At 43.9% G+C, this 15,307-nt stretch overlaps 1 protein-coding gene across 5 annotated transcripts in view; it reads left to right on the top strand.

The window, feature by feature from the left end:
• The window catches only part of EGFL7 (EGF like domain multiple 7), a 50,199-nt gene extending 36,145 nt beyond the window's left edge, over positions 1-14,054 (top strand). For 4 of the 5 annotated variants that reach the window (XR_012236029.1, XR_012236031.1, XR_012236030.1 and 1 more), the window contains 5 exons: positions 1,901-2,083; positions 3,413-3,480; positions 4,229-4,388; positions 8,794-8,951; positions 10,749-14,054. Coding sequence is in view for 1 of the 5 variants with exons in the window: in XM_073599612.1 (XP_073455713.1) it covers positions 1,901-2,083; positions 3,413-3,480; positions 4,229-4,388; positions 10,749-10,771 (434 nt within the window). In the remaining 4 variants the exon portion in view is untranslated. The remainder of the gene's footprint in view (positions 1-1,900; positions 2,084-3,412; positions 3,481-4,228; positions 4,389-8,793; positions 8,952-10,748) is intronic. The other variant, XM_073599612.1, reaches the window with a different exon arrangement.
• The last annotated feature ends 1,253 nt before the right edge of the window (positions 14,055-15,307 follow it).

Here is a 15,307-nt window from a genome sequence, read left to right as displayed (position 1 = left end):
TAACTTAAGGCATTTTTCCTTAGAATTTTCATGGTGAATGTTTTCATGAGATAGGTTTCCAGGTTTTTCATTTTTTTTGCTGTGATCTCTCTCTTTCAATCCTTGTAAGACAGTTCCCCCTTGCCTTCCTTACAAGCGGTGGGAGTGCCCTCCAGTACAGTCTTTATAATCCAAAGTTGCATTGGATTGTTCCCAAATAAAGGGGAGTTAGGCATCCCCACCGGGGCAGAGCTAGTTCATGGAAACAGGAAACAAGAAAAGTCACTGGCCAAGAGGCCTCTGGCCACAGTAGGCACTCTCCATACTCCAGGCATCCAGGTCTCCCCTTGCAAGCTAGTACCCAACAGTAGTAGTCAGTGGTCCTTTCCTGATAGTCAGGGGTCTGCTGATGGCTACAGTCATTTGCCGTTTCCAGCATGTGAAACACTGATCCCCAGTGTGGGCTCTCAGGATCCAGTTCCCCTGACATGTACAGTGCACACGGTATGATGGCAACGACAGTCTCTGATCACCACTCTTCTCCTGAGCGAAACAGCATTAGATGGCTCCAGCAAACTCCGGCCACGCTCTACTGTTGCCGCTTCACTGCAGCCTTGTGTTGCTCTCTCTCATCTCTCCTTCTGGTCAGCTACTCCCCTTCCTTTTTCCTTTCCCCACTTCAATGCTCTGAATGAGCCTTTTCACACTGAGGCGCTTCAAAAACGCCCTAAAACGCCTTAGCGTTTTTACCGCGTTTTTACAGCATTTTTGGGGTAAAATTACCGCAACGCTGTGGGCGTTTTAACTGCATTTTTCAAGCATTATTGAAGCATTGGTGTCAAAGAACAACCCCACCTCCCTACATGTAGATGCTCTCTTTTCTGCTTGCATGTTTACCTTTTTGTGAGATCATGTGACTTTTCTACAGCTCAGGGCAGATTATAGGCGCTATTCAGGCGTTTTTACAGCGCTTTCAATTCATTTCAATGGAGAGGGGCAACGCCCAAAAGCTGCTCCAAAGATGCTGCTTGCAGGACTTTCCTCAACGCCCTGCCAGCACAACGCCTCAGTGTGAAACGGTCCATTGAGATGCATGGGGAATGTTTTTATGCATGGGAAACGCCTCAGTGTGAAAGGGGTCTTACAGATTGATCCAGACCCAGCCAAGATGGTTGCCCCCTGTACTGGAGACACTCCATAGATGAGCTTTGCAAAGAGGTCTCCTTAAACATGACTGCTGCACTTCTGAATGAATACTCAGTTTAACCCTGTTCACACTGCAGAAGGATAATACAGCAGCAACAGAGGAATAATATAGCCAATTTGTACACACATACTAGCACTAATTTAGACATATCAGTGTGTCCTTTTTGCGTGCATGGAAACTCATACAAACACAGGAAAAACATGCAAACTCCATGCGGATAGTGTCCTGGCAGAGATTCAAACTGAGGACACCTAACCACCAAGGCACTAATATGCAGCTAGATATATTTTAAATGAGTGTAGTGAAAGCTGGCACAGTCATGAGAACTTCACATGGCGTGCCAGCCAAACATTTTTGAATTTTGGATGAAATGGAGAAAGTCTAGAGCCTCTGTTAGTTTACAATTGCAGTCTGTGTCTCCCATGGGGAGATTTTCTCTCACTTCCTGCCCTGAAGATACAACAGAAAAGAAAAGGAAACCTCCTTAAGAGAATTCCTCACATTTCCAGTGACCTCTGTCACATTTTGGATCGCCTCTTACTTTCTAGTGGACATCAGGACAGGAAGTGAGCATGAACCTCTCCAACAGGGACACAAATGGTAATAAAAACTATGCAGAGGTTCCAACCCTCTCCCATGCCACAGAAAATGAAAGTGGAACATGATCCTGCCAGAGCATGGACTTTCCTGATAAATCATATTTTCTATTATCAGATGTGAATGAGTGCGCAATGGGAAGCCATCACTGCGCACAAACCTGCGTGAACATTGCCGGCAGCTTTCATTGTGGGTGCCAGGATGGATTCAGTCTGTCGGAGGATGGGAGATCATGTGACAAAGTGGAAAAGCCAGCAACTACTCAGCCACCTCTGCTGCCTCCTGTAGAAAATGGAACAGGTTAGTCTTAGTCTAGCACCAAATTGTGAAAGAAGAGAGCGTGAGCTGTAGTTTTGTGTCCTCCTGGTTATCTAGTTGCAAGCGCTCCAAACATGTATCCTGCTTTGCTGTTCCATATTTACAGTTCTCTTTTTGCCATCGCATTGAAGACCCTATGACGTGACAACACCACCCGGAGACCTGACAGGTTGGTGACTGTCCATTATTACTTTTGGTACGCGCTGTGACACATCAAACTCGTACCGTGAGTAATAATGCGCAGCTGCCGACGCCACCAGCATGGATGCCCAGCAGGTTTGTCATTTTTCTGCCAGCAGCGCCTATTGTAGTATTCGGTGTTGTAATATTTAGTTTTTTTGTTAAAATATCTTAATTATAATAAGTTAGAACATGTGTTAGGGACTTATTATGGTCTGTGTCTCCTGCTGATTATTCCTCCCTCATTCCTTATCATGTTGTCACAGGGGCAGGAAGTGAGGTGAGGTCTCCTCAAAGGGGTCACAAACAGCAATTAAAACTTGACAGAAGTACTTATTCTTCCCAAAACGATTAAAAAAAAAAATGATGCTTAAAATATACACTGTTTCTGTGTATAGCGGTTATATCTCTACATTGGCAAAGTTGTATTTGTACATGACGGGCTCTGTTTCCAGGGTTGGATTGCAGCACAATGACTATTCTTTACTGCTTCTGTCTATAAAAGCAAGTATACAGTATGTGTCAGGACTGACTGATTAAAAAGAATTGCAGTGCCCATAGGCTGAAATCAGCATTGTGTATTTACTAAGAATAAGAGATACTTCCCCCTCGGCCACCAATCAAATTTAAACATGCCCCGAAAGTTTGGATCTGATAGGTTGATTTCTTACTAAGATCCCATTGATACCCTAAAACCTATATGGATAAGAATTCATTTGGTCTCCAAGGCTAAGTTATTTTAGTGAAATACAGAATGGACAAACATTAGAAAGAGAATCTACAATTTTATATTCCATCTCACAGTTGAATATGCCATCCCAAATGGAAATATGATACAGCAAGTGCATATCAATGTATATAGAAATATTACACTTTAGCAGGGATATGCAATTAGCGGATGTCCAGCTGTTGCAAAACTACAAGTCCCATCATGCCTTTGCCTCTGGATGTCATGCTTGGGGCTGTCAAAGTCTCGCTATGCCTCATGGGACTTGTAGTTCTGCAACAGATGGAGGTCCACTAACTGCATATCCCTGCTTTACAGTAATGACTCTGAATCCTTGCTTACTGAAGGCTGACCACAGTATCCTTATAAAGCAAAGTGCATACTGACCCTTCTCTCCTTTGCAGTGGGGATCCCAGAGTCTGTCAAAGAAGAAATACAAGAACTGAGGAACAAAATTGAAGTTCTAGAGCAGGTGAGAGCCTTCATTAGCTTCCATGGATGTTGGACTAATTAAAGAATAAACTAAACATTTCTCATAGTTTCACACGGCTTTTTCTTTTTAATAAACATCTCAGCTTGCTAACTGAAACTCCTATTACAGGGAATGCCTGTATTCTGACTTCCAGCTCTGTGCAGACATCTGGACCAAACCATAACCTGATCGCATGAGTAAGAAGTAAAATGACTTTCCGCTCCCAAGCGGCATGCAGGCTGGCAGAAGTTTTAGAAAGTTGCAGCAGAATCAGAAAAATAAAGGCTGGTTCACATCAGAACGCGGTGTGGGAAAAGCGCGTTTTGTGCGCAATAACTGCACCGCATTCAAAACACACTGCCTTTGCGACCTGCTGTGAGTACCAATATGGTGTTAATGGCACGCCAAACTCAGTGCAAATTTTGGGCATCAGATTGCATGGTGCCACAGTACCATGTGACTTAGTGTGGGGCATTTTTCAAAAGCAGCGCGTGCATGGCAGTGCAATTTACAACCTGTTCAAATGAAAGGGCTGACAAATCACACTGTAGGGGAATTGCCATCTTTAATTATGCCATGTAAAATGTCCGGTGTAACAATATATACTGTACAATTTTTCTTTATTCATTTAAAGCACTTATTATTTCCAATGACGGTGTCCACACTCGGCCCTCTACAATCAGACGTAGCAGTTTCTGTATTATTCTATGTGTTTGTACTCAGACCCTCGATTTTGCTTTTTCTGCAGAAACTTCAGCTGGTTTTGGCTCCATTTCACAGCCTATCAACCTCGTCCCCAGAGGACATCCTGGGCCCCGTCACTCTTCTGGCGCACTCCTTCCAGCAGCTGGACAGGATAGACTCACTCAGTGAACAGATCTCATTCTTGGAGGAGCGGCTGGAGACATGTAAGTATATTGCAGGTGACCTGATAAGAGGGCCAGGAACTGAAAGAGAACTTCTGTAAAAATCTTTACTTCTATAGGACTTCCATGGACATTCTGATATAGGAAATAATGACAAAGATAACAGTAGGGTATACCTTTGTCTGTAAGTGTATTTGTTATACAGTTAGCTGCAGAGTCAGATATTTTTCTTTTTCATTATTGATTTCTATAAATAGATATCAGAATTTCCATGGAAGCTCTATAAAAGCAGATGCACTATATTACCAAAAGTATTGGGACGCCTGGCTCTACACGCACATGAACTTTAATGGCATCCCAGTCTTAGTCCGTAGGGTTCAATATTGAGTTGGCCCACACTTTGCAGCTATAACAGCTTCAACTCCTCTGGGAAGTCCACAAGGTTTAGGAGTGTGTCTATGGGAATGTTTGACCATTCTTCCAGAAGCGCATTTGTGTGGTCAGGTACTGCTGATGTTGGACTAGAAGGCAAGACATGGATGAGCGAGTTTGGGGTGGAGGAACTTGACCGGCCTGCACAGAGTCATTACCTAAACCCGACATAACACCGTTGGGATGAATTAGAGCAGAGACTGCGCGCCAGCCCTTCTCGTCCAACATCAGTGCCTGACCTCACAAATGCGCTTCTGGAAGAGGTGCAGTGGTTACAAGGACATAGCAGCTGATCCCAATTTGAAAGCCATACAGGTATGGGTGCCGGTTCCCATACGCAGACAAAAGTCTAAAAAATGAACACACAAGTGCAAGTGTGAAAGTCACAATCTTCTACATTTTCCTAAAATTTCACAATTTAAAGTGAGACTGTCAGGCTAGGTATGGGACCTGCCTGTACAGACTTGTTTTGTAGGGTGCAGGCTCCATCCCAAATTCTTTGCTTACTACCTAGTGATCTACTGAACACTTGCTATGCACACGATTGTTCAGATTGGAGTTTACTAGGTATGTGCAGAATCAGGATGACAGCACTGAAATGCATCTTCACAAACAAGTCAGCAATGACAGCTCCCATGCCTGTGCTGACAGCTAATTAAAACAGAATATAGATTAAAATTCAGTTCTGATGTGACTTTCAAACTTTTACTTGTTTGCTGTTATACTGTATATTTTCCGGACTGTGATTTGCATATTCATTTAAATGTTCCCTCTGTAAGGACACTGTTTGGCCACTACGCGGCCATTTTGGTGTTTTTTTTCTGAAAAAGCACCAAAAGTCCTGCATGCTGCATCTTTGGTGCGCTTTCAGAAAACACACAAAAAACGCCCAATCTAATAGAAGTCTATGGGAAAGCACAGGTAACTCGCACGAAAACCACGGGTACACTGTGCTGCGGCCAAACCTCGGCGGGCAGTGTGAGGCACCCTAGTTTCATGTCAAGCAGCGCAGTCAGCTTTTATGTGATTACATCTTATTTGTATAACACAATATTATTTTTTTCTGTTAATAAAGTAAAACGTGTCCAGCCTAATTGGCTGGGTATTAAACAATTCAAGACTTGGCAATAAAAACCTCCAAAAAGCGTCCATTTGCGGTGGCAAAACCAACCTGGCAGAACCATCGTTTAAAAAGATAATAAACACATTGCGCTCCATTCTGGGAACATTCATTCGCTCAATAATTAGGACTGATTAAATAAACAGTATTTCTGCTCGTGTCCCGATTTTTGTTTCGCAGACGCGCATTTGTTCAAGGCTTATTTGCTGCACATTAGCAGACCGGTCAGGTTTCAGATCTTATTAGGCCTTCGTCCAATAAATCGGAAATCTCAATCTGTCCTTGATCTTGGTCCAAATCTTGCCTCAGCTAATGAGCCGTCTGACTGTCGCCCTGTAAAAGGAAGCGGTGTTCACGAATAGGATGAGTTTAAACATCCCATTAGCTGCAACAACCATTGAATAATTCCCTGCACAGAGCCGAGGATGCAAACGACGGGATAACACATGTACAATAAATTTAGACCCTTGGGGAGACCCGCAGCTGAGCAAAGCTTAATTACGCAGAAACGGCACTAAGCCGCTTTACATAGAGCTCACATATAGAAAGTTATCGTAAAAAGAAATCCTTTTACCTTGTTTGTAATATATATACACAGGATATATACACCAATTGACAATGTAATATTTTGCTGAACTGAGTTTATTCTCCCTTGTGTGATTAAGGGGGATATGATCACCTTGAATATACAGTATATAACCCATATACTTGGTGGAAAAGTTGGTCATTTTACCCACAAAAGACAAGGGGGCATTCATTGCGACTAGAGGAAAACAAGTTTAACTTGTGCAGGTAGAAAGGATTCTTTCCAGTAAGAGCTGAGAAAATGTGGAATAGCCTTCCTCAGGAGCTGGTTCTGGCCACAGAGGCGGCTCTAGGCTTTGTGAGGCCTTAGGAAAATCTTAGACATGAGGCCCCACTCACACCCATAATGGGAAAAATAATTCAAACATTTTCCTGCCCCCACCCCTAGCAATTTCGCTTCCCATCCCAACATCCCAAAAAACAAATGCACATAGACTTATCTAAAAAAAAACTTTAATAATGTAAACATAAAGATCTAGTTCACACTCACTGATTGCTCCAGGCTCACTGATTGGTTTCTAGAGGTCACTGCACATCATTACTGCTTACTGATTGGTTGCTAGAAGCTACTGCACATTATTACAGCTCACTGATGGATTGCTAGAGGTTACTGCACCTTTACTACCACTCACTGATGGGTTGCTAGAAGTTACTGCACATCATTACAGCTTACTCATTGGTTGCTAGAGATTACTGCATGTCATTACCGCTTACTATTTGGTTGCTAGAGGTTACTGCACATTATTACTGCTCGCTGATTGGTTGCTATGGGTTACTGCTTATCATATCACTTACTGTTTGCTCACTGGGTGGCAGGGCAGTATTATGGTGTGTGATGCAACTGTTGGGGTACAGTTGGTTGGATGACAGGATGCAGTATTGGGGAGAGGCTGAGATCATATCTCCCCTATAATGATAGGAGGTAGGGTGATAGGATGCCAGTGGTGGGGTACAGGAGGGATGAGGATGATAATGACAGGAGGTAGGGTGGTAGTATGCCAGAGGTGGGGTACAGGGATGATGGGGATGTTGATGACATTAGGCGCGGTGGTAGGATGTCAGCAGTGGGGTACGGGGGGATTATGATGAGGTGGGGTGGTAGGCAGCTGACAGTGGGGTACAGGGGATGAAGAGAATGATGATGATGATAACGGGGGTAGGGTGGTGGATGCTAGAGGTGGGGTAAGTGGGGATAAAGATAAGGATGATAACAGGGGTAGGGTGGTGGATGCTAGAGGTGGATTACATGGGGATGATGATGACAGGAGGCAGGGTGGGAGGATGTCAGGGTTGGGGTACGGGGGGGATGATGACAGCAGGGGGTGGGGTGGTAGGAAGCTGGCAGTGGAGTACCAGGAAGGATTAAGATGAGAATGATGACAGGGGGTGGGGTGGTAGGATGCCAGAGGTGGGATACAGAGGCGTTAAGGGGATGTTGACGAGTGGGATGTCAGCAGTGGGGTACATACAGGGGAGGAGGGTGATGATGATGACATGGGGTGGTAGGCAGCTGACAGTGGGGTACAGGGGGGGATGGTGATGACGTGGGGTGGTAGGCAGCTGACAGTGGGGTACAGGGGGGGATGATGATGACGTGGGGTGGTAGGCAGCTGAAAGTGGGGTACAGGGGAGGATGATGATGACATGGGGTGGTAGGCAGCTGACAGTGGGGTACAGGGGGAATGATGACGTGAGGTGGTAGGCAGCTGACAGCGGGGTACAGGGGGGATGATGATGGCGTGGGGTGGTAGGCAGCTGACAGTGTGGTACAGGGGGGATGATGATGACGTGGGGTGGTAGGCAGCTGACATTGGGGTACAACAGGGGTAGAGTGGTGGATGCTAGAGGTGGGGTAAATGGCGATAATGACAGGGGCTGATGATGACAGGGGGTGAGGTGGTAGTCAGCTGGCAGTGGGGTACAGCAGAGATGATGGTAGGGTGGTGGGATGCCAGGAACAGGGGGATTAGGATGGAGATGATGACAGGGGTAAGTTGGTAGGAAGCTGACAGTGGGAAGTATTACAGGAGGTAGGATGCCAGGAACAGGGGGATGAGGAGGATAACGATGATAGAATGGGGTTAGTAGGTGGCATCATATGCCGGATTGCATGCGTATCATCACTCAGGGCAGTGTGTGTGAGGTCAGAGGGGCAGAAGGCAGCGGTAATTCTCTGGACGCCTTCAGTCAGGAGGTGATGTCACGGGTCGGGATGTGTCAGTGTCGGGACGGCAGGACTGTACCTTTTGAGGCTGTTAGTTGCAGACTGGCTCCTGGATGATCGCTCTGACGGGTCCTCCTCCATTTCAGATCGTCCACAATGCAGAGGAGATCGGAGAGCCGGGGGAGCTGCTCAGTCACTGCAGGCATTATCCAAGCTCTGCACATAGCCGATGCACGGCAGGAGGGAGGAGCCGGGGGAGAGGAGTAGATGGTTCCACCCACTGACCCTCCGACCTCGGGCAGTGGTGAGTGACAGTCCGCCCCTGGGTGGGGAAAATGAGTTGTGGCCCCCGACGCAAAACAGGGCCACCGCCCGGGGGACATTCCCAGCAAATCCCACACACGCGTTAGACATATTAGGCGGCCGCGAGGCCCCTGGGAGTGCGAGGCCTTAGGCGGCTACCTTATTTGCCTAATTAGAGAGCCGCCTCTGTCTGGCCATATCCATAGGTGGCTTGAAAAAAAAAAAGCTGGATGTGTTTCTTAATACACAAAATATACTGTAAATAACTACTAATAATTATAAACAACAGCATTTAGGATATAGCCTATTAAGCCTGTACCTGTGTACCCATGTAACAAATAAAGTACTTTTATTTATACTGGAAATGGAGAGAGTACAAAGAAGGACAACAAAGCTAATAAAGGGTCTGGAAGATCTTAGTTATGAGGAAAGGTTGCGAACACTGAACTTATTTTCTCTGGAGAAGAGACGCTTGAGAGGGGATATGATTTCAATTTACAAATACCATACTGGTGACCCCACAATAGGGATAAAACTTTTCAGCGGAAGGGCGTTTAACAAGACTCGTGGCCACTCATTAAGATTAGAAGAAAAGAGGTTTAACATTAAACTATGTAGAGGGTTCTTTACTGTAAGAGTGGCAAGGATGTGGATTTCCCTTCCACAGGCCATGGTCTCAGTGGAGAGCATCGATAGTTTAAAAAAACTATTAGATAAGCACCTGAACGACCACAACATACAGGGATATACAATGTAATACTGACATATAATCACACACATAGGATGGACTTGTGTTTTTTTTCAACCTCACCTACTATGTAACTATTTAAGAGCATCTGAGTTGTCTTCCTAACTCGAACATTTAGGATATTGATCCAGGGAGTGACCAATTGCCATTTTATTTCCCTGTTGGGGCTAATTAAAGCATGCATTTTAAGGTTTGTTTTACACTTTTGACTAGAGGTCGGTAAAAATAGGTGGTTGAGCAGCGTTTTTCCCACCTCTCTGAAGCTACAAAGGCAGCTGGTTGAGGTTGAACACATATCGATTTGCAGCGTGGCACAAATTCCCCCAACACGTTCGGCAGGCAGCATTGTCGCAGAATTGAGCCCGTTTAGGTGGACATGGGGTGTTCTCACCTCCTAAATGCCTGTCAGCCGTGCCTGTACCCCTCTGAAAAGTGATCCATTGCTCTTCAATGACACTGGCATAAACAAGCCTTTAGGGGTTTTAGGATTTCCTCTAGCTCAACAGTTGGTTTTAGGTTTCAAGGTGCTTTTGGCTGAACTCATTGGACACGTGTCTAATTTCAATATAACAACAGTATGTAACTGTATATTCTGTATGGAGTTAGTTGCGACATTTTAAAATCAAAGACTCAATTCTTAAGAAATGTTTTCATCCCAGGGTTTAGGATTGTTTACTGCACATGTTACTCTATGTTCTCGTCATATTATTTGTTTTCGTAGTTTGTTATGAGTTTGTTACTAAAAAGTATCGTGAGTTTTCTTGCCCTAAAATGCAGCTAGCTTCTGGTGGGGGAGGGTAACACGACGTTCAGTAGAATGTCTATAGAGGAGAGCAGAATACAAACCCATTTCAGCTGAGGATTAAATAATACGGAAGTAATGAGAAATAATTCCTAACAATAGCTAAATATTATTTATAAATATATATTATACATTATATTATAATGAATAGGATCTTCAACACAGACGATTCTTTTGGAAATGTATGAACAATATTGGTGCTTAACCCAAATTCATTAAAGTATAATGACTCTTCTTCTGCCTTTCAGGCTCCTGTAAGAACGAACTTTGACCACCAAATACGAACACCAAAGGCCTCCAACCTGCAAGACTTGTGGCCACTACACGATACAAAAACTGTAATATTGACTGTTATTTATGATGTCTGCAAGAAGAACTGTCTGTGCTACTCATAGCAATCAGAGGCTTCCCTTCATTCTCCTATGCTGCTCTTGTAAACTGAAGGGAAGAATCTGATTGGTCGCTAGGTGCAGAACAACCTGTCCTTCCTGCACACCATTTTAACAGCAAGGCTCGGTATTCTTTGTGCCGACTGGGGATGTAAATAAATTGCCCGGCGCTGGTTCTAATCCAGCCTTGCCAGAACTTCCAGAAAGGTAGCCGTCAGGCAAATCTCCTGGTCACCTTAGATCAATCAAGACTCCCAGTCCGTAGCAAGGAAGAAGCTTTATTCATAGGTATCGATACATATGGGTGAGGTCCTTACATGCATAGATTCAAGCGAGGAGTCGTCCCCCCAGTGACCACAGACTTAGCTTTTAATAGTAGTAAAAAGAGGAAGTTACAGAAGTCATAAGTCTCTGGGCATATGCTGGCAGCTCATTGGACTTAACTTTATTCTCTGCATCAGCAAACCTTACAATCTTAGAATATTACCATATATAGTTATAACAAAGACAAACAACGCTTATGTTTGTGAAGGATATAATCACCATATTGCAATACTTATTAAGTGTCCTTAATTAAGCCTATAAGATGGAGAACAGATATAAACAGTTCTTTGATAATTCCAACAGTAGCTTTATGGACAGCAATAGTTTGAAAAACACCAACTAGAATTAGATTTTTTTTTTTTTTACTTCTATGAATCTGAATTTGATGAAAAAAAAAATTGTCTGGCGACTGGGAGACTTTACCGCCAGCGACTCGGCTATCTGTATGTAATCAATCTGGTAAATTCTCAGTAATATTTATACATTTCTTGTAAATAGTTTACAAAACTTTTTCCATACAAACCGTCAGTGGCCGCTTATTTCTATCAGTGACAAGCGTGAAACGCATTTGTTAAAGAGAACCTGTCATGCCCTACACCAATGGTTCTCAACCTCAGTCCTCAAGTACACCCAACGGGCCATGTTTTCAGGCTTTCCTTTACTTTGCACAGCTGCTTTAAATCAATATCAATGACATGGTATTGATAAGAGCTAGAAGAAAGAAAACAAGGGTGCACCGACCTTGTGCATTATCCTTAGATAGATATTTTATTCAAAAGTAAAATGGAAAACTACTCACAAACGTGTAAACGAAAACTCATATTACAAGTAGTCTCCAGATGATAGCAATTGTTCGAGGTGGTAACAGACTCCCGATTGTAGCAGAGGAGATTACAGGAGTCACTTCCGGCTGACGCGTTTCAAAGGATGACCTCCTTCCTCAGAGCCCTGCCAAGGGCAGCAAGGCCAAAGACATTATCCATCATGAGATCTAGTCCATCTGGTACTCACTTGTGTGCAGGAGTGTTTTGTTTTCTGCTATTGATAAGCGCTATTTTATCTAAGGGAGGTTCCCAAAACGTGGCCCATTGATGGTACTTGAGGACTGAGGTTGAGAAGCACTGCCCTACACAGTAGCAGTAGTACACAGCACGTTGTATATTTCAGAAGAGAACATAGCTCTATATGACCCTTCTAGCCAAGGTGTGCAGAAAACCTGTACCATCATGACCTTCGGGGAGGGTGCAAGGTCGTCTGTACCAAAATCTTGTATTCCCTGCCCTGGGAAAGTGGGGAGACCATGGCACAATATACAAAGCACATCAGCCATAGTGTACAGCATTTATGTAGGATGTGACAGGTTCTCCTTAAAGACAATAGTACCTCATTGCAGACTGAACTGTTCTAACATAAAGTGTCAATCACTGAGCTGGTACAGCCGGTCTGTGCAGCATAGTGACCGTTTATGTCTTGTGTGTGCGAGAAGTAGATGGTGGCACAAATTAAAGCATACAGTATGTACACTAATAAGCTAGATAGATGTACTGGGAAGGATAGTTAGGCTGTGCGCTACCCTTAGCTGGAAGGTTGCAGCGGCTCGAGGATCAGATGGTGGGACGGTTATTTTTTAGAATGCTAAAAAGGCTCCAATAGAAACCTGGAGCCTACCATTGCAAGTTCCAGGGAGGGCACAGGTCTGCTCTCTTCTTTGTTGTTCCCTTTAAACACACATTGATTCTGGTCCAGTGTGCTGCTTTTCGCACTGTGCTGTAATTGGCTGGGACAGAGGTCAGCACAGAGGTCACATAGCTATTCTGACTTACCATAATGCTATTTTCACAATAAAAATGAACAAAACTCTCTTTTTCTTGAGTACTGGCGATGTCCTGTCCTATTAAGTCAGTGCGCACAGTCATTTGATTGCTGCTATAGCTGACCATATTGTACAACCATATTATGTACTTGGGTTCCTTAAGTAATTTTATTTTTCCAATTTTCTTCTCCATCTGTGATAAGAAAATAAGCATTAAAATCTGGTTTCTGGAGGTAAAAGGGTCAGTCGACCTCCAAAGCAGATACCTCTATTTTGGGCAGATGCCAAGTAGATGAATCACTTTTGATCCCTCTGGGGAGCTCCAGCCGTTAGATCACTGTACCTGACTTCTCAGCTCTGCCCACTTGTTGCAGCCATTTCGGGGGTATCACACATTCTCCAGTGACATCATTTGTTATTTTACTTTAAAAAGACTACAACAGGATGAGTGAGACTCCAAGGCTGTAGGGATCACTGCTGATAATGTCAGTGGGATGATATTATCAGCCAAGGTTTCCCAAGATGTAAGCTTTGATGTAAAGGTAATTTCAACTGCCATCATTCACCCAAAACTGAATAGTAAATTCATTTGACATTCTTACTTATGTGTAATAGTGCCTATACAGAGGGCAATCTTGCAGTGATTATGGATGCAGCGCCACCTAGGGGCTGAACATGAAAAGTTGTGTTGTAGCCGGCCAGTACACCAGTATGCTCACGATTGTATTATTTTCTTAAAATCAGTTGTACATTTTGATTATTTTCCAAGTCACACTGAAAAAATGTATTCAATTCCCTTTCATAAAAATCAATTTTATATATCCGGCTGCATGTTAAGGTCTGGATTTGTGCAGATCATAGGTGTGATGTACACAGAAGGTATTTTCTATCATGCTGCTTAATGTAAAGATTCCTGAAAGTTTCACTTTCCTCTTAATGGTACACTCGTTTCTATGCAAGATCTGTATTTTACAATTTTATTGTGTGGTTTGCTTTTTGTATAATAAAAATGATTTTCACAAATGCCATTTCCCTCTGCCTGGTGTTATGTCTCAGACTGGATAGATCGGTGGAGTGTTGTTGGTGTGTATGAGGAGGAATGAAAAGGAATGTTGCAGAATAGTAATATGAGAGACATCATTGCCAATTCTCCTTTAAAAATGTATGCATCAAGGCTACCAACGTCATTCCTTCTTTGTGATTCTAAAATCCAGACTCAGAACAGACAAGTTAATAACTGTGTCAACGTTAAAGGATAAACATGACACGTAAACGTACATACCTTCAAACAAGGTAAAAAATACAGCCACGGCAGCTCCCATATTTTTAAAAGGGCCGACTTACCACTTCTGGATGTAACACCCTGTCCTAAACAGGGACTACTACCTAAATTTAGGTTTGCTGGATGGGGGTCAGCCCTAGCAGAATTTGTAGTTGATTTCTTCACTTGGTCTAAACTCAGTGGAGCTGCTGTTTCTCTCTGCTTCCCATAGGTGTCACCGGTATGTCTGGCAATAGTATTGGATTCCACAGTAATGCTGAGTTATGAATATTTATATTTCCTTTCACTAACCAGTAGGAGGCACTTTAGCACTGGGGCAGTCTGGGGGGAGAAGATTACTATTTAAATCAGGCCAGGTGAGCTCTTCCCACCCCCCCGGGCTGTGGCCTAGGGAGGTGATGCTGAACTGAACCCATAGTCTGAGTGGGGCCCAGCATGTACCCTGGATCTGGAGAGAGGCCCGAAGTGATCCTGGAAGTTCTCCTGCTGTCGTTTGGGGAAGCTGTGCCAGAATTGGGACCCAGGTGGACAACCTTGTTTTCTCGCAGAGGCCTGGTGCCTCTCTTGGACAGGATTCCTTGGAAGGATAAGAAATTGTGTAGATGGAATTAGCACAGAGAGAGAAGTCTTATCAGCTTAAGAAATTACCTACAGTTTTTCCAGGTTGGCTAAAAGGTTCTGACATTGTGAAGCCGGACATGGATCTGGAAAAGTCTGTAAAAGTGTTACTTTGCATATCTGGGATTCCTAATCCTTGTGTGGTGAGAAATAAAATCTTTAAAAAGACAGAAAGTGACTGGCACCCAGTGTTCGTTTAGACCAACTTTTAGCCATGGATTCAACCCTCAGCCCTGGGGTAATATGCTGGCCCACCCCTGTCTCTGGAGGTACCGCCATGCATCTGGGGTGCTACATGGAGAAAGTGCTATTCCTGGCTCCTTCTGGTGCTGGTTATACATCTGAAGGCCTGGACACTTGGTTGAGATCTTCCAGTGTGAA

The sequence above is a fragment of the Aquarana catesbeiana genome, linkage group LG09 (genome assembly GCF_042186555.1).
Source record: "Aquarana catesbeiana isolate 2022-GZ linkage group LG09, ASM4218655v1, whole genome shotgun sequence".
Classification (NCBI taxonomy): domain Eukaryota; kingdom Metazoa; phylum Chordata; class Amphibia; order Anura; family Ranidae; genus Aquarana; species Aquarana catesbeiana.
The sequence above is the reverse complement of the archived record's forward strand: the minus strand, read 5'-3'. Positions and strand labels throughout refer to the sequence as shown.